A 26,891-nucleotide genomic window follows, 5' to 3' on the forward strand; every position below is an offset into this window, starting at 1 on the left:
ACAAGTAAGGATCTCCAATGTGAAAAAAAAATCCAGTAAGAGAAAAAAAAGTTCATAGGATTAAGCTGTTTTGAAATCAGGCTATTAAAAAAAGGCAACAGCAGAGTGCTCTGCTGAGGGAATCACTGCAGAAGATCACAGAATCATTGAATTGTTTGAGTTGGAAGGGACCTTTAAAGGCCATCTAGTCCAGCTCCCCTGCAATCAACAGGGACATGCTGGAGTCCAGGATCTGCAAAAGAACAGCTGCACTGCTTCAAGCAAACATCCACCTATTTCCAGTAGGCACTGGAAAGTGATATAATTTTACCAAAGAAATGACCAGCACAGGAAAGTAATGGATACAGTGCTACACCCAATACTTCCTCAGCTTGGAAACCTGCTGAATCAGGTAGGGGTTCTATGCTTTTAGTGAGCTCCAGTGCATTTACCTTCCCCCAGTCTGTTCAGCCTCTCCCCTCCAATCTCATGTAGCTTCCTTCATTCACAACAGCAGAAGGTGGAAGAGAAGGGGAACAGTTGTCCCCCATGAGGCCCCTCCAAGCGACCACGAGATGGGAGAGCATTTCTGATATCCCCTATGCTTTAAGTATCACAAACCCACAGTACAGCAAAGGGAAACCAGGGCACAATGCTGAAGATGAACTTGCAACCATGAGATAAGCCAGGTTAACCTAAGAAAGGTTAAGATGTAAATCAAATGATCAACGCTAATTAGATGGAGGCAACAAGAGAAGCCAACAAAGCAGATAACTGGGAAAGCAAAAGGGATAACTGGGAAAGCAAACAGCTTGACAGGAAAGAACATCTGGATTACATGATGAGGTGGACAAACTTGCGCTACAAGCTGATAAAAGCCAAGTTAATGACTGTTTTGACCATATACTCATGTCATCAGGCCCCAATAAAGTTTACTTCACAGTACTTAAGAACTGGCTCAAAGCCCAAGGTCTCTGTAACAGTTATTTCCAAAAGCTGCTGGAAGACAACCAAGGGCCTCAAGGACAAACTTTTTAACTCACAGACTCACAGAATCATCAGGGTTGGAAAGGACCTCCAAGATCCAACCCCAACCCATCCCCACCATGCTCACTGACCATGTCCCTAAAATTCCCAAGGGGTAACAAGAGACCTGTGCAGAACAAGCTGCTTGTACACACACACCTCCTTCAACAGAGGACCTGCTACTGGGTGCAGAGAAATAGGGAGATGTGAAGCACGTGTGAAGGGTCCCTTCCAACCCAAACCATTCTATGACCCTATGATTCAGGAATTGGCAGATATCAATCCTGGAGAGACAGGAAGCACTTTGGAGGATTTGATCAGAATGACAAACTTGAGAAACAGTTAAAAAAAATTCTCAGGTATCAACATTTGGTGGTAAGGAATCCAACCAGCATGGCTGAAGCACTGCTGTAAGGCCTTGGAGCTTTGCAAGTGAACCAATCACACTTCTGCCAGCTGAGGTTGCGCTCTCAGAAAAGGAAACTCATTTTAGGTTGCATTAAATGTTCTATGTAGACATTACTGGGTTGTCTCTAGAGGCCACCAGCACCTCCAACCCCTCAACAGGCAGAGTTTGGAGAAGACTGTTACATAAAAATTCACAAGGACAGATTAGTTTTACTGAGTAAAGAGATAACTGAGGTAAGGCCTGGGGAGCTCCAGCAACAGTCACCACTTTTTTTCTGATAGACATTTATTAGAAAGGCAAGCTGTTATTCCCTAAGTCTGCTGATACAACAAAAACATTTTTAAAACCTTCAAACTCTGTGTTCTCCTGTTACAGTCAGGTGTTTGCTCATCTCTCTTCACTAGGAAGGACTTTACATCGTATTGAATTCAAATTCATCCTTTGCACCACCAAAGCATTCATAGCCTCCTCCTTTTGTCTGTTCTCCCTGGTAACAACACCCTGCTACTCCTGACTCCAAAAAGCAAATTAACACCACCATGATTGTGTTGAAGTGGCTTTGGAAAGGGTTAGAGAGCCCAAGAAACAGAAGAGAATGTGCATTTATTGGTGGTAACAACGCCAGCTAAAATAAATGGCCAAGGGCTTCGGTAGCAGCCCGAGGAGAAGCAATATGCCATCTAGTGGAGATCAAATGGAGAAAGAAATGACAGGCAATCTGTTGTCTCCAAGGAGAAAGCTATTTTAGTGCAGAGCCCCTGTGAAAGCAGTGTTATACAAGCAGCAACAAGAATTCAAGCAGGGGAACTATTAATTTTAGGACTTCCAGTGTTTACTTCGATGCAAATCATTTTATACCACAAAGCCCAGCATCCCATCTATCCCCCTTCTAACATAAAACCTTGCTTCATCGTGTCACCAAATCTATTCTGTGTGTTCGATACACCCAAATCACCTGTTCCATTGTTGCTTCATGAAGTTCATTCAAATTCAAAGTATAGATACCTTCTTCTGTTCCAAAGATGATGTACTGATCTGAAAAACAAGAAGTGCTTTATTTCAGAAGCTCCTTACCACCCTGGTAACAGGTGGGTTGCAAACACAAAAAATAATGTTACCTTTAGTATCTGGATGAATCCACGATGTTGCACAGTTAATTTTCAAAGGGCAACCATCGAAGACTTTGGAGAAACATGCTCCCATCTGAAAGACACAGAAGCTGAGAGGTCAAACAAGTTCCCAGCACAAAGCTTTTAACCTCCAGCACTCAGCCACCTAAGACACACCTGTATGCACCACTGCAGCCTTCTCTTCAGACACACACTTAACAGTAACATGCAAAATGCTTCTATCTTCCCCCAAAATCTACGATGCAGCCTTCCAAACCTTTCCATAGAATTCATATACGTTAAGAAATGCAAAGAAGGATCTAAATTACATGGATAATTCTTACCTACTGGTAAGAACAACAAGGAGTGATTACACAACTGTGAGAAGGCAAAACAAGCACAAACGTTCTGTTACACCCTCTCCCATCACCACCTCCCTTCCCCTTTTATTTAAGAGAATGCCAGTGGAGATCACAGCCCACAGAGCCAGGGAGGTGTCCGTCCCTTCACCACCTGACTGAACAGTGAAAGGAGGATTTTAAGAAAAGGATTTAATACACAAATAACTGAATGAAAAGTAATCAGCTGTGGCATGCAGGACACCAGCCCAGACGAGGTGTTGGCTCATAGCATAAACCTTCTGACACTAGACACGATGTGACAGCAGGCTTCCAACAATTATGAGTACAAATGAGATTTCTTACCAGCACCTTTGGTGTTGGTGGCAAACCATTGATTGCTGGCTTCTGTGGGAAGAGAGAAAGATCATCAAGTATGTTCCACACACTGACATAACACTAGCTTGAAAGGAAAGATGACATGAGGTAGCTGATCAGACTGAGAGTTGCAGTACTTACAGGAAAATCTCTTTTCTCTTTTTTACGTGGCAGCTGAGGGATTTGTCCGGATCCTTCTGCATTTTCCTCAATGAGTTTCAACATGCCATCCCCATTTCCTAAAAAGAAGCCCAAGTACACTTTGGAACTCACTTGACATAATGAAATAGAAAATATTTCATTGCTCTATTGTTGCTCTTCCCCTTTGTCTAGGAGTAGAGCACAGTGAACTATAAAGCCTCACATGGACATCTCAGGTAGACAAATCCTTTCAAGGACAGCTGGCAATTCTTCTGCATATAAAGATACACAGTAATTAAGGCTCCTCATTATCCAAACATTCCTTGGGCCAAGCAGAACTGAGAATAAAGCTGAGCCAAGGTCCTTATAGACAGTCCTTCCTGCACACGTGTTACTTTTATGCGTGCAGGCACTGACTGGCTGAGCATCCCTGTTTGGGGAAGAACATTTTCGCCATGGGTCACAGCTCTAATAAGAACCAGCACACACACATTAAAAGGAAAGATGTGCTTTGTGGTCAGTTTGTATTAAAATAACTGTCTACTGAAAACAAAGCTGATCCCAAACTGATTTCCTTTTACAGGAAACAAGTCACCTTTAGGAAATGCAATGCATTTACCCAAGTCGCTGTATCTTGCTGTGAGCAATCCTGGGCTACTGATGCTGCTGGTCATACCAATGGGGGAAGAATCAGCCTGAGGCCCACAGACAGGAATACTCTGCCTCCTATGAGCTGGTGGGGCTCTGTTCTGTGAATCAGGGAAGTGTTTTATCGTCTGAGATTTCTCATCATCTGGGAGGTTTTCCTCAGGGTAACTGTTTATTCTTGGCTGCAACAAACAGAAGAGGTGATGATTACCTGGGAAACGGCATCCTAAAGCACATACTTAAGGCAAATTTTAATTCAAGACACACTGCTATGTTAAAAAGGAATCAGCCTTTGAGCAAAGGCATCTGACAGAAGAACAATCTAAGAGGTATTCATTCTCTGAAGGAAAAATCCCAGCAGCAGGCAGAACACTGACCGAAAGGACATTTCACACAGCATGCTCTCTTTAAAGCAGAAATACCTAAAAGCCACTTTGCCAAGAACAGTGCACAGTGCAGGAGTTCCCACAGGTCAAGACTGTACAGACTGCAAGCCAGCAAAAACATGAAGGCACATGAAGCCTGCCTGTAAGTGGTATTTAACAGGACTTACACCCTACTGAGAGCATCCAAGGGCAGCACTGCAGAGACTGCATGAGTGGGGCCTTGCTGCCCCAAACCCTTGAAACTCACAGTCACTTACCTTAGGGGGCAGTGGAGGTGGCCCTGCTCGCTTAAGGGTTGACCTAAAATGAAAAGATGCAGTAGCTGTCTTAGTTAAACCAACAACATAAATAGAATTGCTTGAGAACAAAGACTGTAAATAAGAGAAGCTGTATGCACAGAAAAGACTGACTGCAGTTTTGCACAAATGGAGTTAAACCAGAAGTCCAAGACTGGGGGGAGAAGGAGGAAAGCATGTTAATGTTGTTAGAGGTGTTGTTTTTAATAAAAACTTATGTTCTTTCATAAATGCAGCTGTCAGAGAGCACTGCATGATAAGCACATCATACACATTAGGGGACTGGTTCTCTGCAGGCACCACCCTCCCACTACTTGAATGTTGCTTTTGTCTTTGTTTTACTAGAAAATGCTTCCTGACAGTGAAAATGCAGCACTTCTGGACCAGCCAGTAAGTCATGTCACAGAGCAGTGTCCTCCCAGGATTTGTCAAAGTGGAAAAACAAGACCACTGGATGTCTATAAACAACAGTCCCAACTGCATCCAAACTCAGGGCCAAGCAGCACGCAGGTTCCCAGCCACTCCGTGCAGTTTGCAGCTTTTGTTCTGGCTCAGTCCAACAGAGGAGCTGCACAAACCCCCCCACAGCTCTGCAGAGATATCTGCATGCCCACGGCACTGTTAGGCCTGGATGGATTAGTCAATGCCAAGTCAGCCTGCAAGTATCAGGTGCTTCCATACACCCCAAAGGAGGAGAGCAAGGAAGAAAGCATCGCTGTGCGTACGTTCTCCAGATGGTCAGACAACCAGACAAGCGTGCGTTAGACCTTGGAGCACAACCAGCCTTCACTTTATGAATGGCAAAGCTGCCTGCAGCCTTTTAAAGGAAGAGCTTTTGCCAGAGCACTGCCTGCTTAGCGAGAGCCACACGCATCGAATGCAGCTGCACACGAAGGAGGTTCACTCACTCTTCAACATCTTCGCTCCCATCGCCAAATTTTGTAAGCAGTCCCCTAGGTGAAACGTTTATAAAATTAAGAGTCCTGCTCTGAGGTTCACACGTGCAACCAAATCCATTGATGACACCATTCTGAACGAGCACCTCCCAGCCCTTGTCAAAACAAAGCACTCTCACTCACTGCATTAAGTCCTCCTCAAGTTGGCACAGTTCCTTCCTACCTTTCCCTTCCCACCTGCCCCAGGAATCATAATAGCTCTCTTCCACATCTACTACCATCAGCATACCATTCCTTTCCCTACGTGGCACTGTAAGTACTGCCAAATGCCTACTAACAGTGCAATCAAAAAGGGGAGAACAAAGGAATCCTCTGGGGGACAAATGGAGAAAGGCCTTTGCAAAGAAAAAGTAGCAGCAGATGGCCTCCTCTGGTGCTGTATGCCCAAGATACAGCCTGCTTCCCATCACTGTGCAAACTGCTGTTTCAAAGCTACGCAGGGGCAGGAAGAGAAATTGTGACTGGAGGCTCAGGGCAGCCCTGGGAATATCATTCTGAGACAAACACAAATGGACTGAATTTTGCAAGATGGCAATTTCCAAGTTGTGTCTTAAAAAAAGCCATAAATAACATGAATTGCAAGTGTAAATGCATTCTTTAGGATACTGTTGTGGGACTGTGAAGTCTGGGCTTCTGCAGCCAGCAAGACTGAGCTGGAAGGGGCTGCCCAGGCTGCAGAAAGCCAGAGCAACCCAGGACCCTGCAGACAAAGCCTCGGCCTCAAGTGCAGAGACCTGAAAGCCATCAGCACACATCCTTCCATGTCACCCAGCAAGGAATGGTGACAGCCCTAACAGGAAAATGGAAACGTTACACAAAAACTAATGCAAGCAAATCTGCGTGGCTACACAATTTCCCCACAATGTATTCATCCTGAAGGAAAAAACAGCTGTCAACAGGAAATGGCAAAAAACTAACAGAACAAAGGCCCACCCATCCACAAAACACATCTCCATAAGGCAGAAAATCTATACAAGTCATTTCTAAATGCTGCAGTGAAAAGCCATCAAATAAGCTCCATCCCCAGGTACAATGTTTGCTGTGCTGATTTCCAGCAAAGCGATTCTGGAGTCAAACAGATCCATCACCATGGCTGATAAAAGCCCCAGCACGTGGAGAGCTGCAGTGCACATCCTCCCTGTGCAGCCCTGGGGTTATCCAGCACTGCTGGGCACACACAAGCTCTGCATTTCCTGTTTATCTTTTCCAACTGGAAGTGGATTCCAAGTCAGCGGTGCGGATTCACCATCCAGAAATGTTATGACTGTTCTTTCAATGAGAGGGATTGTGTAGGAAACCTGTATCTATTTCCAAATTTATAGCACTAGCAATGTTTGCTACAGATACATTCATTCTGCTTTCATGGAGTTTGGTTTAGACAGCATTAGAAAAGCTACAGAATCAAATCAGGAAGTTGCTCTGCAGGAGGGCAGGAAAATGGGAACTCAGAGCCCAGCTCCCTCCTGCTGTCTGCACGGAGCTCACTGCTCACCACAAAGGCTTTTGGGCTCACAGGGGTCATGCAAACAACAGGAGTGAGGGAATGAGAGAAGTGACTGTCACTAATGGACAGGCAAAGGCAGGGTCTTGAAAGCCTCATGGAACTTGTACTATGATGACAGTGAGAACAGAAAAATGAGCTGCCCAAAGGCAATCTGCACAACACAGTCATCCCTCAGGGGGCTGCAGTGTCAGCTGGCAGCTTATGCAAGACCTTATCTTCAAAAAAGCCAAAGAAATGTATTGTGTGCTGCTCAGCTCCAAACAAAGCTGGGAAACCAGCTCTGTTTGCCTGGCCATTATTTCAACCTAAAGGCCATCTTCCTTGTGTATGCACATTGCTACTGCTGAGCTTCCAGACTACTGCTCACAAATTCCAAATCCTAGAATGGCCTGGGTTGCAAAGGAGCACAATGCTCATCCAGTTCCAACCCCCTGCTGTGTGCAGGTCGCCAACCAGCAGCCCAGGCTGCCCAGAGCCACATCCAGCCTGGCCTTGAATGCCTGCAGGGATGGGGCATCCACAGCCTCCTTGGGCAACCTGTGAACAGTGCCTCACCCCATGGAACAGGCTGCCCAAGGAGGTTGTGGATGTCCCTTTAAAGGCAGAAAGTGGTAGTTTGCAGCCCAAGGAAGCCACAGACAGCCAGCTTCAGCCCAGGGGAAATCATAGCTCTGCCTCCAAGCCTGCAGCCTCAAACCCTGAGCAGGATGACAACACCCCCAGCACTCACAGCACTGCATGTGCAGAGCTCTTTTCTGCTTTGCTTATTGCCAAGCCCTGACTGCAGCCACAGGATGTCACAGCTATATAAGCAGCTCACAAGAGAAGTGTAAGGGCAGCACAGGATCCTGAACTCAGCCCTTGTAAGGTTACTGTTTTTCCTTCCAAAAATTGCCTCTGCATTATTTCAGCAGGGTTGGCATACTTGGATGCTTTGCTTTCCATCCACAAGTTTTAAGTAAACCACTGTTCGTCATTAAAAGAGATTAAAATCCATTCCCCAAGACAAGGACCAACCAACTGCAGGACAACTGCAAACCAAGTAAAATTTCCTTTCTTTTTTTTTTAATTTCTAAAGGGACTTGAGCTGGTGGTTTGGTTTTCCAGCTCGAAGTTTTGTCTTTTCAGACTCTATTTTCTCATTAAGTCACACAAAAACCAAGATGTTTTTAAACTCTGTACTCACTTGCTGCTTCCACCTTCAACAAAAGGATTCCAATGCGAAGCAAAATCAGTACCAGCTGCCACAACCTGAGGATGCAGAGATGGTTATTGTTTTTTCTCCTACCAAACAGAAGCCACAGTATGAAGAGGCCTGGGACATTCCCAAGCGACCCATAAGAATAAAATAAAACTCCAAAGTGAGGTCATGTTTTGCAATACTGTTACAATTATTGAAAAAATGATGTCTTCTCCTTCGGCTCAGACTGAAAAGCAGCATCTGGGAATGGCACAGTGCCAGCAGCAATTAATAAATAACATGAAAGCAACAATTTATGATGAGAGATGGATTTTTCGGTCAGAGCACTTCCAAGACACCCAGCACAGCACAGCCACCTCCAGACTGAGAGCATTCCTGTCACCTGCACCAAAAGGACCTCAGTAACAAATGGATAAATCTCAGATGTCCCATTCAAAAAGGATAAAAAAGATGTTTTAAACTTTGTTTAAAACACAGAAATGGGATTTTTCTGGAGCAGTGAAAGCTGATGTCTCCACATCACAGTTACTTGCAGCTGCTTCTATTCACATGACTTAGAAATGGAGCCCTCATACACACAGCCACATACAGACCCAAAAGGAGGCTCATTAACTGCTCTTCAGTAAGCTGCTGAGAGCTGGGATCAACAGCAGCAGCTCATGGGGGCAAAAAATTCTGCATGCTGCACTGCCAGGAGCAAGTAGCAAATAAACTGATGACAGAAAGATCAGAGACTCAAATGCAGAACAGCCTCTTCACATTATCAGATTAATTGGCTCTTGTAGTTTTTCTCATCTGAGCATAACTCCCTGCACAAAGCACAGAGGGCAATTCATTTTCTTAAAAATGTGGTGATTGTCTGGGGACCAAGATAGTCTTCTCATGACTTTGTGCCTCAGACACATACATACTGCTTGGAGCTGAACTGCAACACGAGGAAAGTGCTACGATTTGAAGAAATGAAGGAAAACCCAAATTTGTCCTTACCATTTCATCCCGAGCTTCTGTTTCTTTCCGCAGAGGGGGCTCAAACTGGAGCTTATCAACTACAAAACATGATGTTGTCTGCTTTAATACACTTAGCATTGTGCTGATGCCCTTTCAGAGCTTACTGCAGTGAAGCATATGGTGCAGGAACATTCATAACACTTATCTGGACTATAAAATGACTATCACTCCAAGTCCTATTATTACCCAAATGCTTAAATTTGCAAATGTGAAACACACAGGAAGAGATGAAAAGTAATACCAAGTCGTAATATGAAAGCACACTAATATGTAACTGTGTAACCACACGTTATTTTTAATGCACATGGAAAAAAAGAAAAAAAGTAAAGGGCTTTTAACAGTAAGCCTCCTAAAAGTGAGATGTATGTGGCTCAGAGCAGCCAGTATTTATGCTACCACAGGCATTTGTCCAAACTCAGAAAGAGTTTCTATGCTCAAAATTTCATCTTAGATCCAACAGAGTAGAGCATCAATACTGTTTTAAAAGGAAATAAAAGGTTTTATGAAAAGAAAATGCACGATGTTGGCACACACCCTGGTGAGGACAGCTATTAAAATCACAAGTCAGCATCAAGAAAAGGTTTAATTAATGAATTTGAAGCAGTGTGAAGAAAAACACAAAATCACAGAATGCCTAGGGTTGGATGAGAACCACAAAGATCAGTTTGTTCTAACACCCTGTCACAGACAAAGTGCTACCATTTTACTGTATCATATCACAGAATCACAGAATGGCCTGGATTGAATAAGGAGCACAGTGCTCATCCAGTTCCAACCCCCTGCTGTGTGCAGGTCGCCAACCAGCAGCCCAGGCTGCCCAGAGCCACATCCAGCCTGGCCTTGAATGCCTGCAGGGATGGGGCATCCACAGCCTCCTTGGGCAACCTGTATTATTGCAGAATAACAGCTAATGGAGTCACTCTTAATTTTTGGTGTTTACCTGTAATTAGTGATTTTGTTATTTTGTAATGCTTAAAGTGCGATCACAGAACTGGAAAAACTACATTGGCCATAAAAGATTTCTACCTAAACATTACTATGCAGCAATGAGATGAAATGAAACAGAACAATATGTGAGTTTTAATTTCAGTTTTGGAAAAATGGTGCTGGTACTGCTGCCGAGAGAGTGTGGGTGCCATCCCTAGAGGTGCCCAAGGCCATGGATGAGCCCTGGGCAGCCTGAGCAGGAGGGAGGTATTCCTGCCTATGAAGGGGTTGAGGTTGGGTGGGTTTTAAGGTCCCTTCCAACCCAACCATTGTGTGATTCTATGAAAATATTATTGAAGATTCATGTTTGTGCACTGTTTCTTCTGCTTTTGTTTCTCATATGTGTCAACAGCAGAACAGGCTTTCCAGGGTACGCAGCTGAACAATGACCCCAACATCCTCCTACTGGTAGAAACAAAGCAACACCACCATATGGGTGAAATACATCAGGAACTTACAGTTTATCTCTGATGCTGTTCTTTCTGCCCTAACATTCCTGTTCGTAGAACGAATCGTATGGCGAATCACAGAATGAGGCTGCAAGGAAAAAAAAAACACAAAAAGTTATGTGGTTTTACGTCAGATCTCAATCAACAATCAAACCAACAAGGAGAAAGAAGAGGTGATGCAGAATTGCATACTGTAACATACATTCTCTTTGTCCTAGCCAAGACCCAGGACCACACTTCTAGGCAGAAGTGTGATAAACTCTGCTAAGATGTCCTGGTTCCACCAGCACAGCAACTTACAGGAGCTCTAAAAATGGGGCAGTGCCCCTGTCAAGCTGGAGTCACACATGGTGACAGCAAAGCAAGATACTTAAATAGTATTTTTACCTGAAAGTCAGAAAATGAGAGATGTTCTTACCTCAAAATCATCATCATCCACTTCACTGCAGTGCGTGTGGTTGTCAGGATTATTAACTTTGTCCAACAGTTCAACTGCTAAAGATCGCGAAAGACCAGGTTGACCTACAAAGCTATGCTAAAACCACAAAAAAGAAAAAGTTACAACATGCAGCTGATCTGCAACTTGAAATAACAAACATTCAATTCAGAATGCTACTGAATTTTGCCTCTTTTCTGGGGGCTCAACTATTTCTTTAGCCACAGCCCAGTGGCTATATTTGATATCCCCCCAGTAAGCAAGGAAATGACACACTTTTTCTTGGACGTCAGGGGGAAATTCTTTACTGTGAGAGTGGTGAGGTGCTGGAACAGCTGCCCAGGGAGGTTGTGGATGCCCCATCCCTGGAGGTGTTCAAGGCCAGACTGGATGGGGCCCTGGGCAGCCTGGTCTAGCATTAGGTGGGATGGTTGGTGGCCCTGCGTGTGGCAGGGGGGTTGGAGATTCATGATCCTTGAAGTCCCTTCCAACCCTGGCAATTCTGTGATTCTGTGATTTGGTCAGTTGTAAACTGGAAAGTCATCTCAAACAATTACATGTTAACTTCATTTTTTATACAATAAGTAGCTTGGTCAAGTGTAGCAAGACAGGAAAAACAGATCAGTTTTCTGTTTGTGTGGCAGGAAGGGTCAACATCTACATGGCCATGCCTTATGGGCTGATGCACCCACCTGTACAAAGGACAAGCTGAAGACAGAACACGAGGCAACTTCCTGTAATTATCCCTACCAAATGTCAAATAAATCCTTGTCCCTGAATAAAACCTTGCTACTTCTTAGCTGACTAATGTCTCTTTCATTCAGATTTCACCACACACTATAGGATCAGAGAAAGAACACTGTTCCAGTTTGATTTCCCATTGATGAGTTGCTCACTTTGAAGCAAGAGATCATTTATGGCTGTTGCAAAATGTCCCCCATCACTTACAGCAAGGAGTCTGTCTGCTGTTGGTCTCTTCTTTGGATTTTTTGTAAGTGCTATTTTGACAAAATTATGGAATGTTGATGACCTTAAAGAAAGAAAAATAAGTTTTTATATTTAAGTTTTCAGGAAGATATTTTTGATTTAAATGCAGCTACTGAACAACAGAGATGCACTAAGATAGAATGCTGTGTAAGTACCTCAATGCACCCCAGGTTTGAATAATTATGCTACCAAGCCAACAAAATAGGGGAAATATAAATCCAATTACTGGAACTTGCATGGCAAATGTTTCAATAGCATACAGAACACAAGCTAAGCACACAAGGCACTATTTCAGCTTTTTCCAGGGTCAGTTGTTACAGAACTAAGCACTGGAAACAAAAACTGTGACTCAGGTACCCAGCAAACCCTCAAACTGCAGGCAAACCAACATAACTGATCTTGGCTACAGATAGGAAAATAAAGTACAAAATTCCAGACAAAGTTCAGTCTTTACACTGGTTCTTCTTCTGTGGACAAGGTTAGCCCAAGTATGTTTGATTTTGAATTATGTCCTGCTGCTGGAGCTCAGTTCCCCCATTTGCTCTTCAAAGACACTTGGAACAACCAGTGAGCTGCTTCTCACTGAGTCTTCCTTCATGTGAGGTCACATTTCAAGCCCGTGAGCTCAAAACCAACCTATGCTATTGTTCACAGCCTTCCACCTTCAATAGTGACAAATATGAAGACAACCAATAAAGAAAAGCTGAGGGAACTGGGTTTGTTTAGCTTGGAAAAGAGAAGGCTGTGGGGAGACCTCATTGTGGCCTTCAGTACTTGAAGGGAGCGGATAAACAGGAGGGGAAACGGCTGTTTGTGAGGGTGGATGGTGACAGGACAAGGGGGAATGGCTTTAAAGTGAGACAGGGCAGGTTTAGGTTGGATATGAGGAGGAAGTTTTTCAGCCAGAGGGTGGTGAGGCACTGGAACAGGTTGCCCAAGGAGGCTGTGGATGCCCCATCCCTGCAGGCATTCAAGGCCAGGCTGGATGTGGCTCTGGGCAGCCTGGGCTGCTGGTTGGTGACCTGCACATAGCAGGGGGTTGGAACTGGGTGAGCACTGTGGGCCTTTGCAACCCAGGCCATTCTGTGATTCTACAAAGTCTTTTTTTTGTTAATATTGTCTACAACATACTGAGCAAAGAAAAGGGGTTAACCTACCATTTTGCTTTTTCCTTTAGCTTTGGTGGTTGAAAATTACTTTTTGACATTAAGAACAAAGCCCTGAAGGTAAAGGAAAAAAAATGTTATTACATGGTGGAAAAAAATCCATTTTCATTCCGGTATCTGAACACTTTAAATTAATACTTTATGATAAGAACCATAATGGTGAAACTGGATTACAGCCCCTACTGTGTTAGAGGACAGACATGGTAAAGCTGATGATTTTCTTATCTTTAAATAAAATCTTTTTAATGCCATGCATAATCCTGTTAAGCATAAGGTTACGGTTTCTCTACCGATTTATCCTACTTAATCGCAGCCCTGCAGACACTGCAATTAAAAAAATAATTTTCAATCTCCATTTAGAATTTCAATTCTAAATTTAAGTCTTTAACTTCGGACCGGTGTCTTCAACACAGACACAGCTCATGCAGCAAGGAGCTGCTTGGTGAAGGAGCCCTGAAGAAGGCTGGGCTGCAGGCAGCAGTGCCTCTGGGGCTGAAGGGGATGAGCAGGGTAAGCAGGGTACCCTGCCCACACACCTCATGGGGTGCAGGTCGAACATGGGGGGCTGAAGCTCTGCCAGCTCGATGGCCGTGATGCCGACTGCCCAGATGTCACAGAGCTGGTTGTAGCCGCCGTTCTTCTCCACCGCCGCAACCTCTGGGGCCATCCTTCAAAGAGAAGACATCACTTGGTCAGAGGAAAGAGCCAAACAGGAATCACTGCCCACACACACGGAGTCACGCAGCACCACAGGTGACTGCAGTGCAGAAAGCCCCACCAGGAGGCTGCTGTGCCTCCCCTCACCCGGCAGCAGGGGAGAAAACACAGAGGCTGCGTGTTCTACCTGAGGTCACCAACTGGTCAGAAGAGCTAGGAATAGACCCAGAGCCTCATGACTCCTGGTGCAATGCTTTAATGACCAGATAATCTTCCTGCCCTGCGTCCTCCTGCTGCGGGATAAGGAGGGCAGCAAACAATTAAATGCCACTGTCTGAATTAAGCTGCACGTACACATCGAGTCAGTACTAAGAACATCACCCTAAAAGAAAGGCATCTGGTAGCGTCAGAACTCAAAGGCAGTTAATTTACATCCATAATCCAGCTCAAGATTGATGCTGATATGACTGCATATTGAATGCTGTCTTACATGGAAAATTAAGTACTAGAGATGATTAAAAGATTGTTGAAAAACTGTTTTTCTGCTGCGCAGAAGGAAATGTGAAGAAAACTGAAAGACATCTTTGGGTTAATTCATGAGAAGATCAAGAAGTTAGTGAGAAACTAAATGGCCATTGGGTTGTCCAAGAAGGCTGTGATGCCCCATCCCTGCAGGCATTCAAGGCCAGGCTGGATGTGGCTCTGGGCAGCCTGGGCTGCTGGTTGGCGACCTGCACACAGCAGGGGGTTGGAACTGGATGAGCATTGTGCTCCTTTGCAACCCAGGTCATTCTATGGCTCTATGATTCTATTATGCATTCAGAACCTGAGAACCCGAACTCTTGGCACGATTTGTAAATACAGGCTTAGCTTTGCAAGCACACAGCAATGGAAATAGTTTCTTACCAGTAAGGGGTACCGATAAATGATTTCCTCTTTGCAATGGTGGCTGTTATTTTTGCTGCTACACCAAAGTCAGCTGGAAAATGAAATCATCATTCATTTAGAAATTTGATTTTAACACTCTAATTCCATTCTAGGAAGTGCCACGTTATGAAAAAGCATTCTTTCCTAATGCAAATTAAAAATTCATTCAGCTTCGACAGTTAAAGATTAATAATAAGATCAACTACTGTCAGTGAAGAAATATTTTTGAATTAAAACCATTAGTTTCTACAGCTCACTCACAATCCTGCTCCCCTCCTCACTGGTTTTCCATCTCACCAAGCAGCAATCTCACAAAATTCAGTGCTATTCAGTGTAACAGTCCAGAGGAAAACCAGCGTCATGCTTTGGAAACAGTACTATTTCTGTTACTTCCAGAGGAGCCATGGGGGGCCATCTGTTCTTGCTTCTGGAGAGTCAGACTAGGGGACAATTACCCCTTACTGAGAGCTGCAGACAATCAGATGGTCTTACAGAGCCAAAAGACATTCATGCCCAGCTTTATTTTTATTGCATCTGCAGTGTGATAGCTGGAGGACAGTTGTGACAGATCTAACCAGCTTGGCAGGCAAATGCAAGGTACCAGCATGTAAGCCAAGTTTAATGGAGCTAGTGGAAGCTCCTATCAGTTTCAAGGTTTTTACTTTCTGAGGGGCAGCAAAGCCCCACAACCACTCCTGTTTCAACCCAAGACCACGACTGTCTCATTCTGTCCCCCAGGATGCTCCTTCCTTCCTGAAGAGCCCTCACAGCATGTAGGCTCCTATGAAGAGGCAGCACACAGGCAGATGGGAGTTTTGACAAAAGATTCAGCCTGCCGGTGCCCCTCTACGTGCAGAGTGGCATTAGAGGAAGCGAGCAACACTAATCTCTTTAAGTGCTTGTCTGTGGTGAGTGCTTGACAAAGGAGAGTTTCCTCACCTCCACCTGCATGGAAACACCCAACGCCATATGTTGGGCTGGAGGCACAGCCAGCAACAGACCCTGCACTGCAACATGCTGCCAGGTGCAGAAATGCCCTTCTGGCTAGGAACGTACCCATCAATATCCAGGTAACCTCAGTCCCAGGGAAAGCTGGGAGGCTTCAGGGCTGGCTGGCTGAGAAGAGTGATTACTGTAATTTGTAGCAGAATGCAACACTTTTCATCTCATCCATGTGTGTGCGCTCGTGGATACACACCTTCTGCTGTCCACTACTGACCTCCAGCACTCTGGGATGTTCTTACACATTTATGCCACAGAGAACATTATCTAATAAAACTGGTTGCACCAATACAGGAGTTCTGTTGTAATCGTTTATAGGAAGCTCAATCATTGCTGTACATGTGCTGCTCAAAAAAACAAGGCCATACAAAATCTGAATATTCTCACCAAGAGAAAATTTCTTCAAGAAAAGCTAAAAGACCATTTGCACAACTCATGATTGACTGCATCCAAAATCTCCTATTTGCTTTCTGTCTTCATATTAAACTCTGGCCACTTACCTAACTTGACATCTCCATGGTCTGTTAGTAGAATATTTGCACCCTAGAACATAATAAATAGAATATTAAAATGCACTGTCAGGAATATTTCCCTGCAGTAGAAAGTTTAAGGGTTGCCAAAGTTCCCAGTTACCTTTATATCTCTGTGCATTTTCCCCTTCATATGCAAATAAGCGAGACCCTGGAAATAAAGAGACATAACCCTTCATTATCACACCTGTTAACAGACTGCAAAGCCAGTCCCATTCAACCACTTTTAATTACTGAATGTATTTTATTGGCAAATTAAATAATTGAGATTTGCAGGTAGGAAGTGTGCTGGGTTCTGTTCCTCATCTCTCCCAGCTGCAGTCAACGCATGTGAAGACCAATTTAGTCAGTCACTGTTTAGCATTTCATGTTGGTAAATGGACATTTTCAGAACAAGCCTCAATTCTCAGCATTGCTTTCCTTGACTGAAATTAGCTGTATTTTTGAAATCCTGAAGGTTTCAACATACAGGTGCTCGTGTAGCCATCGAGCTGCCCGTCCTGCAATACCAGTTCCTGCAGCAGCAGGAGATCAGGAACAGAAGTGCCAAGCAGGTGATTGGATGGGCCTGCATCCCACCTCCAGCAGGGAGCAGTTCAGCCACTGCTCCTGGGAAAGGTGTGTGGCTTCACGATTCTCTTCTGCAATTATCCATGGATGCAGACAGCGGGGATGGAAATGTCCCTTGCAGAAACACTGTCTTATCACCTTATCTTGTATTTCTACAAATATGGGCAATCAGAAAACAAAACAGTTGTAGCCACCTGGTTTTTTTCTCTACAAATGATTGGAATTTAATGCCATAATCAAGCAGGCGGTTCAAAACACACCTTTTTTTAAATTTTATTATTATTATTACCCAGTTACTTACCCTTGCTTACTGGGTATTAGCTGCTTTCTGCAGTGACATTCAGAACTTTGTCCTGAACAACTTCTGCACTCAACCGCTGTGTTAGAACAAGGCATGAAAACTGCCCAGACAGCACTGTGGTCACAACCTGCAAAAACCTGTCTTCCACATTTTCACTGCCACCACCAGGATCACCAAGGAGACAGGAACAGGACTGAGTTTTAGTATTTTGGTCCTGCAGTGGGATCCACAGACACATCCACGCATCCACCTTTGCAAATTACAGCACGAAAGCAGCACTGTTCTGACAATGATTCTAAGCAAATATTTGCACAACCTTGCTGTGCCTCTTGCTGATTTTTATTTATACTGTATGGAAAACTGTCTGATTGGTCTCAAGCAGACTCCCAGGGCTCACAAATGGAAGTGATGGTACAGCACTGTCTTCTGAAATCGCTCATCTTCTGTCTCTACTGTCGCACACAGTCTCTATCATGTATGACTATAATACATCTGCAGAAGAACAGTACCTGCAAAGTCTCTCTGCAAACATATGCAATCTGTAACTCTGACAGAGGTCCCGTGACTGAAAACAAAGATAAAAAGTGTGTAAGTCTACAGCTTTTAGCATATAAACAACATTGTGAAGCAGCCAAATAGCAGCACTGCCGTGAAAGTGAAGAGCCTTTTTTTGCATGGACTGTATTTTACACTGAGCTGAAAAGAGGGTTTTGTTTGTTTGTTTTACAGAAAGGCTTTTTGCAAGAAAAACAACAGCACATCAACAGACGACAATATCCACAATGAGATTCCATATCTAATTAGCACCATTTCTGGTTGCAAACTTCTTAGAGATCTTTTTTTTTCCTGTGCCTTCAGAAAAAGGAGATCAACTACCACTGCACACCAACAATGAATGGTGCAGGGCTGGCAGGAGGCAACTAAAGGCACAGAGGAGCTCACAATGTGCAGCCACTGAAGGCACTGAAGAGCCCTCCAGGGGGATAAACCAAGCTCCCGTTACCTAAGTATCAGGAGAGAAAGGCCAGGCTGGATGTGGCTCTGGGCAGCCTGGGCTGCTGGTTGGCGACCTGCACACAGCAGGGGGTTGGAACTGGATGAGCATTGGGTCCTTTGCAACACAGGCCATTCTAGGATTCTACGATTCTGGCCTAGAATGGCAGGATATCAGCACAGAGAGACCGCTGCCACGCTGAGAAGTGCTCTCTACAAAATCTGTTGACTGTAGCTAAAAAAGTGTTCATTTCTTAAGAAAACACACATGCAGTGCCAGCCAGCACCAACCATCCCCCAGCTTTCAAACTTTCCTCTTTGCATAAATCATTCCAAGGGTACAGAGGTTAAAATGAGTTCCCAAAGTACCGTGGTAGATATCCTGGAGGGATCCCCCGCCGCAGTACTCCATGCATATCCACAGCTTTTCACGGCTATCCAAGGAAAGGCAAAACACAGACATCAGAACCTGGCTGATCATCTTTGAGTAAACAACTTCCCCCTGACATCCAACCTCAATCTGCCCTCCCTCAACTTCAAACCATTTCCCCTTGTCCTGCTGTTATCTTCCCTTTCCAAGAGTTGATTCCCCTCCTGTCTGTAGGCTCCCTTTAGGTACTGAAGGCTGCAATGAGGTCACCCTGCAGCCTTCTCTTCTCCGGGCTGAACAAGCCCAGCTCCCTCAGCCTGTCAATCCATCAAAATGAAAGATCAATGACAAGCTTTTAACTTCTAACTTATCAGGTGCTACTTTAACAATGACCTCCTAACTGCAAGAAAGAAGATGGAGAACAAACACCTGAAGTTTACATTCTATCAGCAAGAGCACATTAGACAAGCCTGCCAAATTCACAGTTTCAATCTGAAATTGACATTACCTAATCACATCTAAAAAATCCTACACGGCCTCCAGAAGAGCTGCTGGGGATTTCAAAATCCAGCTATTTTGTTCCACTGAAGTCCACTTGGGCTGTACAGATTACTTGAAAAAATGCAGCCCTCCAAGAAATCCACAGGTAAAGCCTCGTAGAAGAAGACCAAATGGGCAAATTGGTGATATATATTCCCACGGAGCCAATTGATAAATGGCACTGTTCCACAGAAATGGAAAATATCCCCCAACTTGCTGTATAACATTTAACGTGTGTGCCTGCAGATGCAGCCAGCTGGCAATGCCTTGCTCTCAGTACGTCGCATCTGCAGCACCACAACCAGGAGAAATGGTTACCAGCAGCCCAGAGTGAGAGCTCCCTTACAGCTCACTGCCTGTACTTTCCCAGCACACAATGCTGCCATTAAATACAATACCCCAAAGCAATTCTGCTCAAGATGAACAGTGAGCTTGTTTTATATTATGAGTGATAGACGTTTAAAATCTGCCCAGCAAAGTGAATAGGATTGGATATGTTGCAAGAGTCTCTAAGGGAAAAGTTTCTTTCTGTTCCTAGTGATAAAAATATTCCAGCCTTTTGGCCAGCAGAGAAAACAAAGTATTAGTCACTTTTTTTTTGTGTGTGTTTTTTTTTAAAGCCAGAAGAGGACTGAATGGAATTCAAGCTAGAGAAGAACACAGAGAGGACACAAGTAATAAACTGGAGGGAGACTTGTAGGAAAAGCCCAACAGAAATGCAGGTAATGCAGTGCTATTTACCTGAGATAGCTCCCAAAATAGGCGACTATGTTGCAATGTTTGCATTCCTTTACCATATATATTTCCTGCTGGATCAACGAAAAGTCATCCCCTGAAAAACAGGAAACAGTCACCATTAGAGCACACAAAAATGAACTTTGAAAGAGATCTGAAAGCATGTGTGTAACTCACAAACACCAGCCATGGGCTTGGATAATTGCTAAGCCTTCACAAGGGTTTTCTGACGCATCAGCTTCTTCAGTAAGTTTTCTATATACATCAGCCTTTCATTTTCCATTTTTTATGATCTGCTTTGGTGTGAATATTTCTCAAAGGGCAATGAAAAAAGGCTGTCCTGAGAACCTGTGCTCCACGGACCGAGGAGTTCCACAAGCACAGAGTGCTCTGGCAGGTAAGGAGCTGGCCCTGTAGGATGGGAGCAGGATGGCAGCTGTCAGAGCAACCATGCTTCACCTGCATACCTTGCTGCCTGCAGCACAAGGCTCCTGGCCATGGGCGTAAAGACTACTGCAAGGTAAGGCCAGAGTCACCTTCTGAAGCCAGGAGAGATCCCAGATAATCAGGTTTGGAAGCACCCCAGGACACCACCATCCTCCTTGGCCACCAGGGCACACTGCTGGCTCGTGGTCACCCTGCTGGCCAACAGGACCCCAGGTCCTGCAGAGTGCCCAGCAGCTCAGCCCCAACCTGTACTGATCCATGTGGTTATTCTTCCACACATGTAGGACTCTAAAGCTGCCCCTGTTGAACCTCATCAGGTTCCTCTCCACCCAACACAGCCTGTCCAGGCCTCGCAGAATGGCAGTACAGCCTTCTGGTGTGTCAGCCACTCCTCCTGGCTTTGCATCACCAGCAGACTCACTAAGGATGCCCTCTATCTCTTTCTCCAGGTCACTGATGAAGATGTTGAATGAGACCAGACCCAGCACCAACAATCCCTGCTACTTATAGCCTCTAACCAGACTGTGTCACTGATCACAGCCCTCTGAGCTCTGTCACACATGTTCTCAACTCACATCACTGCCCACCTGTCTATCCCACACTTCCTAAGCCTACCTACAAAGATGTTATGGGAGACAGTGTCAAAAGCTTTGCTGAAGTGAAGACTGACAACATCCACTGCTCTCTCTCCATCTACCCAGCCAGTCATGACAGCACAGAAAGCCACCATGTTGGTCAAGCACGACTTCCCCTTGGTGAATGCACGCTGACCACTTCTGATAACCTTCTCTTCCAATTCCTTGGAGAGGGCACCCAGAACAAATTGTTCCACCACCTTCCTGGGGACAGAGGTGAGGCTGACCAGCCTGTATTTTCTGGATCCTCCTTTTGCCCTTTCTGAAGACTGGAGTGGCACTGACTTTCCAGCAGCCCTCAGGTACCTCTCCTGTTCTTCACAGCCTTTCAAAGATGATAGAGAGTGTTGGATGATCACTTCTGCCAGCTCACCATAGGCTCATCATTAAAAACATCCTGTCTCCAAATGCTCTGCAGCAGCATATGGCCTGCACGCCCACTCAGCCACCACTGACTCACCAGGAGAAGCACAGAGCCCTCGTGGCCCACTCTTGTGAGTGTGTTTGGTGGCCAGGACAGCTATGTCAGCTATCTGAGCACTCTGGCTGGATTTGCACAGACTGACACGCTGCCCCACAGCTCTGCTCATCACAATGGAAATCTCAGCTCTCGTACACATTAAGCTGTTCAATCATATAGTGAAATCACTATGAAACACAAAACTACACACATGCCCAGCAAATCCTTAAGGGCTCCTTGATTATTTATTAATTATGTGGAAAAAGACTTCAGTAGGGAAAGAAAACAATAGGAGAGGAGTTTAAAAAAAGATTCTTGACATTTGAAGCACAAACACCACTTTTCTTTGCGTAATGAGAAAAAGAAAAGGCAACACAAACTAGGCAATTGAATTTAGTACAGACTTCACACTGTGCTGCTTGCTCTGTGGGTCACCTTCCAGCTATAGCTTGGCTTGGAGTCGAGCACCCTACATATAAATGCCTGCTATGAACAAAGAAATGCTGAGTTTGAACCAGGTGGATCAATCCCTCCTATTTCTGTGACAAAGGGAAATCGGTAGGTATTCACAGATATCTCATTTTGAAACTAAAAAGTTTTCCTAGAAAGTTCCATCTAAGCAAGTGTGAATGCAAAGAACTTCCACCCCACGCCAAAGTACTGCCTTCCTCTAACACTGCCATTTGTCCAAAAGTTCAGAAGATGCCAAATCCTCAAATCAAAGGGTCTTTGATAAGCAAGAATAAGCATTTCAGAAGAGCTAAATGCTGTCACATATGAAAATCGGGGTCAAGAAGTGTTCCAAACACCAAAAAAATCAGCATGCAGCATCCCGAATTGCCCTTCATTATCATACTGATTGGATGATCTACTGGGGGCTACTGACTACCATCTAATGTTAATACTAAAAACTGTAACTAGTGGGGAGGGAAACAAAGGAAATATGGTGATTTGGACTGGAAAAGACGGCAGCAGATATCAACCTTCACATACATAAAAGATACTTGGAAAAAAAAATAGCAATAATTTGTTCTGCTTTTCACAGAATGGCCAGAGTTGGAAGGAACCTCAAGGATCACGAAGCTCCAACCCCCCACCACACGCAGGGCCACCAACCTCCACATCTCACAGCAGCCCAGGCTGCCCAGGGCCCCATCCAACCTGGCCTTGAACACCTCCAGGGATGGACGGGGCATCCACAGCCTCTCTGGGCAGCTGTTCCAGCACCTCACCACTCTCACAGCAAACAACTTCCCCCTGACATCCAACTGAAATCTGCCCTCCCTCAGCTTCAAACCATTTCCCCTTGTCCTGCTGTCACTCACCCTTTCCAAGAGTTGATTCCCCTCCTGTTTGTAGGCTCCCTTTAGGTACTGAAAGGCTGCAGTGAGGTCACCCCATGGCCTTCTCTTCCCCAGGCTGAACAAGCCCAGCTCCCTCAGCCTGTCTTTGTAGGGGAGGTGCTCCAGTCCCCTGATCATCTCTGTGGCTCCTCTGGACCCTCTCCAACAGCTCTCTGTTTTTCTTGTACTGGGGGCTCCAGACCTGGACACAGTACTGCAGATGGGGCCTCACAAGAGCAGAGCCTCACAAGACCTCTCTGTCCCTGCTGGCCAACCCTCTTCTGATGGAGCCCAGGAGATTTCTATGATTGGACAACTAGAAATGGGTTTAAATTGCCCTAACCTATAATCAGTGTAATGATGAAAAGTTTTTTCTACCAAACAGACAATGAGACACTGAACTCAGTGTGTGGATAGAGATAAAAGTTGTGTGAAGCAACACGCAGAAGATGACCTTTTCATTTGCAATTAATAAATGGACAACCTATGCAAGAAATGGGGCAACCTACAGAAGAAGGAATTAAGAGGGATTTGGAAGGAGAGGTCCAGGCTTTATGTGAGCCAGAACTGACAGAAAAGTAGCAAGCAGATGGAAAGAAGAAGAGACGTAAGCATGAGAAGAGTCTGGCCAAAATATGTCAAAAAAGATCCTGAAAGATCAAACTCAAAGATAGCAGAGAAGATGTATAGAGCTTCAAAGACGACAAGAATGAATTCAAAACAATGGAATTCAGAGTTTCCAGGCAGCTGGAGTATTAATCTTGGCAAGAGATGCTGGAATAGAGCAAAAACTGAATATCCTTGGATAGCATGAAAATAAAGACAACAATAAGAGATAGGAATTTGTAGAAAATGCTTCATCAAGGAGACAGAGAGATAAGAATCCTTAGTTCAAAGGTGATCATATATCCACAGAAAGAGATTTTCATCTGTTTTAGTCATCAGAGGTCTCCTGATGCTAAATAACACGGAATTGGAAAAATGTCCTTTCTGTCTGCTCACATGTTTGCAATTATGGGTTATGGGGCAAGCTGAGCAAAAGCGCAGTGTAGGGAGCTGCTGTAAATCACAGGCAGTGCAGTGACTCACCACAGCGTGCTACTATCATGCAATTTTACCTCTCTAACGAGCCATGCAGGACACAATGGAGGGTTACAATGGAATATTCTCCTCTGGCCAGAGCCTGGAGTCCAAGCTGGGCTGCTGGGCACAAAGAGCTGCTTGTCCACCAACACAGCTGGTGGGGAGGAGGACTACAGGAACTTGTGGCTGCATCATCTTGTGTAGTAGCTATTGGGTAAGATTTCAGAAGCTAAGCAAGGTAAAGCCTGGTAAATTCATGATAAACCCATATCTAAGCAGGAGATCATTGAGAAAACTGATGGCCCATTAACACCTGTGAATTCTCCTATTTGTTGAGACATTAGTTCTCACCTATGTGGAATTGGCACAATACCAGATGTCCCTCCTGGGCCCACACAGCCACTCTGCAGCATGACAAGGACTGCTGGCTCTCGTGCCTATCATACAGCATTATTCTGAGCGTGCCTAACCTCGATGGCTTGCAAGCAAATTTACTCCTGGTCATACAGTCGTGTGCTCCACCAGCTGCTTTGAGTGGTCCCATCCTGCAGGGTCACTGCTCACACCTCTCCTGGCTCAGCTGAGATTCACTTCACTGTCCAGAAGGCTTATTGGGGAAGAAGCTATTGTCATATTTGGTTTATTCTGCATTACTTCAGTGCTGCATCATGGGGTGATGTTGTGTGGGAACAGTGGGAGGGACGAGCAGGCAGCATCCAGGGCTCACATGCAACTGGGGGTGGGGGGGATCTGACTGCTCCTGGAGGCTCTGACAGTCACCAAAGGATGGGACAGCAGCACCTACTGAGAGGCCAAGTGATGTGGTACCAGCCAGCCCTGAGCCACAGCTCCCAGCACACATGGGCAGACACTGCTGTATGGGGCACTGATGGCAAACAGCAGGGTCAGGGCACAGACTCTGAGCATGAGCACTGCCACTGTGCTCCTCTCCTTGCTTTCTTTACTGCCCCACAGACCTGCACTGCTGTATGCCAACCCTTTGGAAAACTGCAAAAAAAATCCCATTAAAGTTTTACATCTTTAATAATAGCAATACATTAAACATTGATCCAGCACCTGAGCTGTTTTATCCATACCTCTTTCCTTGGGATTAAAGGAAACCTGCAGTCTGACAGAAAGAATTTAAAGTCCCCAAACTTGAAGCTCAGAAACTTGATTCCAAGTAGGATACAACTGTTTGGAAACAATGAGCTTTCCACCAGCAGATTTCATTGCCAGGCATCTTAGCTGCCACGTGCTAACCACCAATGGTCCTGATTCTGTCAGCTGATACAAACATTACTGATGGCAATGCAGTGCTACAGCACACAGGTGTTTGGAGTGACAGTTCTAATTCCACAACCAATTTCCCCCCGGATGTTTTGAGTGCTGCCATCTCATTATTGCTATTTTTCTTCTATGCATTTTGTCAGATTAAGTGTACTCACAATTGTGAGCACCCCTTACCAACCTGCCTTCACCACAATTGGCACACTCCCCATTACCTCCCCAACATGTGCAATTTCTCAGCATCTCTCCTACTCACAGTAATACCTCCTCTAACCAAAATATTGGATATTATGAGAAGTTTCTTCTCCAAAAGAGTGGTGATGCATTGGAACAGGCTGCCCAGGGAGGTGGTGGAGTCACCATCCTTGGAGGTGTTCAAGAGCCATGGAGATGTGGCACTGTGGGCAGTGATGGGTTTAGTGCAGGTGGGGTGAGTTGGACTTGGTGATGTTAGAGGTCTTTTCCAACCTTAATGATTCTATGACTCTGTGATCCTCCTGCTGGCCTTTGTCATCCAAGTAACTATTTCTGTGAGCAAAAGCTTACACTGCATGGGAACATGTGCTCACACCCTCTGGACACATGTATTTCTGAAGGTAGAATAGCAGATTACAAGTAAACAAGCAAAGCAAAATTAGGCCAGGTTTCAAGAAGTTCCAAATAATTAAAATGCTGGGCACTCAATATTAAAAGACCACACTGTCTCTATTTTGCTTTGTGTATGTTCCAGAGCAGCTGTGCTGGTCAGCAGCAGCACCCAGCAGTGCATGGTACAGCACAAGCAGCAGTGCTCAGCACTGAGCAGCTCTTGCATACTGGAAGCTCAGGCAGATGCAACCAGCAAAGGAACACAGGAATGGGAATCGAGGGCTGCTGGCAATTTGTGACTCAGTCACACCGGACACGATCCCAGACCTGACCAGTGAAGATGGAAGAAATAACTAGAAGTTATTTTTGTATTTCTTCAAGCCCTGGAGCTTTCAACAACTGTTAACACCCACAGGCTTACTCAAACAAGCCTCAGGCTTGTTCCTCTCCATAGCTCACAGCATCCTTAGGGAACTTATTACATAAATTACATTGCAGCATTTCTCTCCTGCCCCAAAGGGCCTTGGAGCAACACCTGTGCTGCAAGCATCCCAAAAGGACAAAGCACAGCCACACCTGGCTCAGCCCTAAGGGCTACACTTGAATGTGCAGTATGAACACTCACATCTGAACCACGAGATGCAAACCAACCGTAACCAAGCAGAGCTGGCTGCAGATGTACTGAGCACAGCACTACACAATGCTGGGGGATTGTTTTCCTGTGTACAAACAGCCTTGGATGGTCCTAGGTTCAGATTGAGATCCAGCTTGAAACACATAACCGGCTACTTCTGGCCCTTAGGAAGATCTCACATGGAAAACAAATGTTGAACCAGATGAAAACCACTAACAAGACTCTTCTGTAATTGTACACTACAGATTACAGCCAGCCCTCAAAGTGTCAAAGGTTTCTGAGGTCACTGTTTATCATCACAACCGTATTTACATCAGACGTCTACTCATTTTAAAACATTTCATGACATTTTCCCAGGGAGAAAATTCTGTGGGGTAAAGCT

General features: G+C 44.9%; 1 protein-coding gene across 5 annotated transcripts in view; it reads right to left on the bottom strand.

Annotated features, from left to right (window-relative positions):
• The window catches only part of MAP4K5 (mitogen-activated protein kinase kinase kinase kinase 5), a 58,778-nt gene that overhangs the window by 8,113 nt on the left and 23,774 nt on the right, over positions 1 to 26,891 (bottom strand). For 3 of the 5 annotated variants that reach the window (XM_090141924.1, XM_031602279.2, XM_090141927.1), the window contains 20 exons: positions 20,036 to 20,126; positions 18,754 to 18,818; positions 17,901 to 17,956; positions 16,624 to 16,671; positions 16,491 to 16,533; positions 14,968 to 15,040; positions 13,941 to 14,072; positions 13,396 to 13,458; positions 12,200 to 12,281; positions 11,234 to 11,350; positions 10,825 to 10,903; positions 9,359 to 9,417; positions 8,357 to 8,421; positions 5,619 to 5,663; positions 4,672 to 4,714; positions 4,000 to 4,210; positions 3,381 to 3,478; positions 3,228 to 3,269; positions 2,533 to 2,617; positions 2,370 to 2,449 (listed from right to left, as the gene is read on the bottom strand). In XM_090141924.1, coding sequence (XP_089998050.1) covers positions 2,370 to 2,449; positions 2,533 to 2,617; positions 3,228 to 3,269; positions 3,381 to 3,478; positions 4,000 to 4,210; positions 4,672 to 4,714; positions 5,619 to 5,663; positions 8,357 to 8,421; positions 9,359 to 9,417; positions 10,825 to 10,903; positions 11,234 to 11,350; positions 12,200 to 12,281; positions 13,396 to 13,458; positions 13,941 to 14,072; positions 14,968 to 15,040; positions 16,491 to 16,533; positions 16,624 to 16,671; positions 17,901 to 17,956; positions 18,754 to 18,818; positions 20,036 to 20,126 — 1,577 coding nt within the window. The remainder of the gene's footprint in view (positions 1 to 2,369; positions 2,450 to 2,532; positions 2,618 to 3,227; positions 3,270 to 3,380; positions 3,479 to 3,999; positions 4,211 to 4,671; positions 4,715 to 5,618; positions 5,664 to 8,356; positions 8,422 to 9,358; positions 9,418 to 10,824; positions 10,904 to 11,233; positions 11,351 to 12,199; positions 12,282 to 13,395; positions 13,459 to 13,940; positions 14,073 to 14,967; positions 15,041 to 16,490; positions 16,534 to 16,623; positions 16,672 to 17,900; positions 17,957 to 18,753; positions 18,819 to 20,035; positions 20,127 to 26,891) is intronic. The other 2 variants (XM_090141925.1, XM_090141926.1) reach the window with 1 other exon arrangement.

Source organism: Phasianus colchicus, chromosome 5, assembly GCF_987193195.1.
Source record: "Phasianus colchicus chromosome 5, bPhaCol1.hap1.1, whole genome shotgun sequence".
NCBI classification, from domain to species: Eukaryota; Metazoa; Chordata; class Aves; order Galliformes; family Phasianidae; genus Phasianus; species Phasianus colchicus.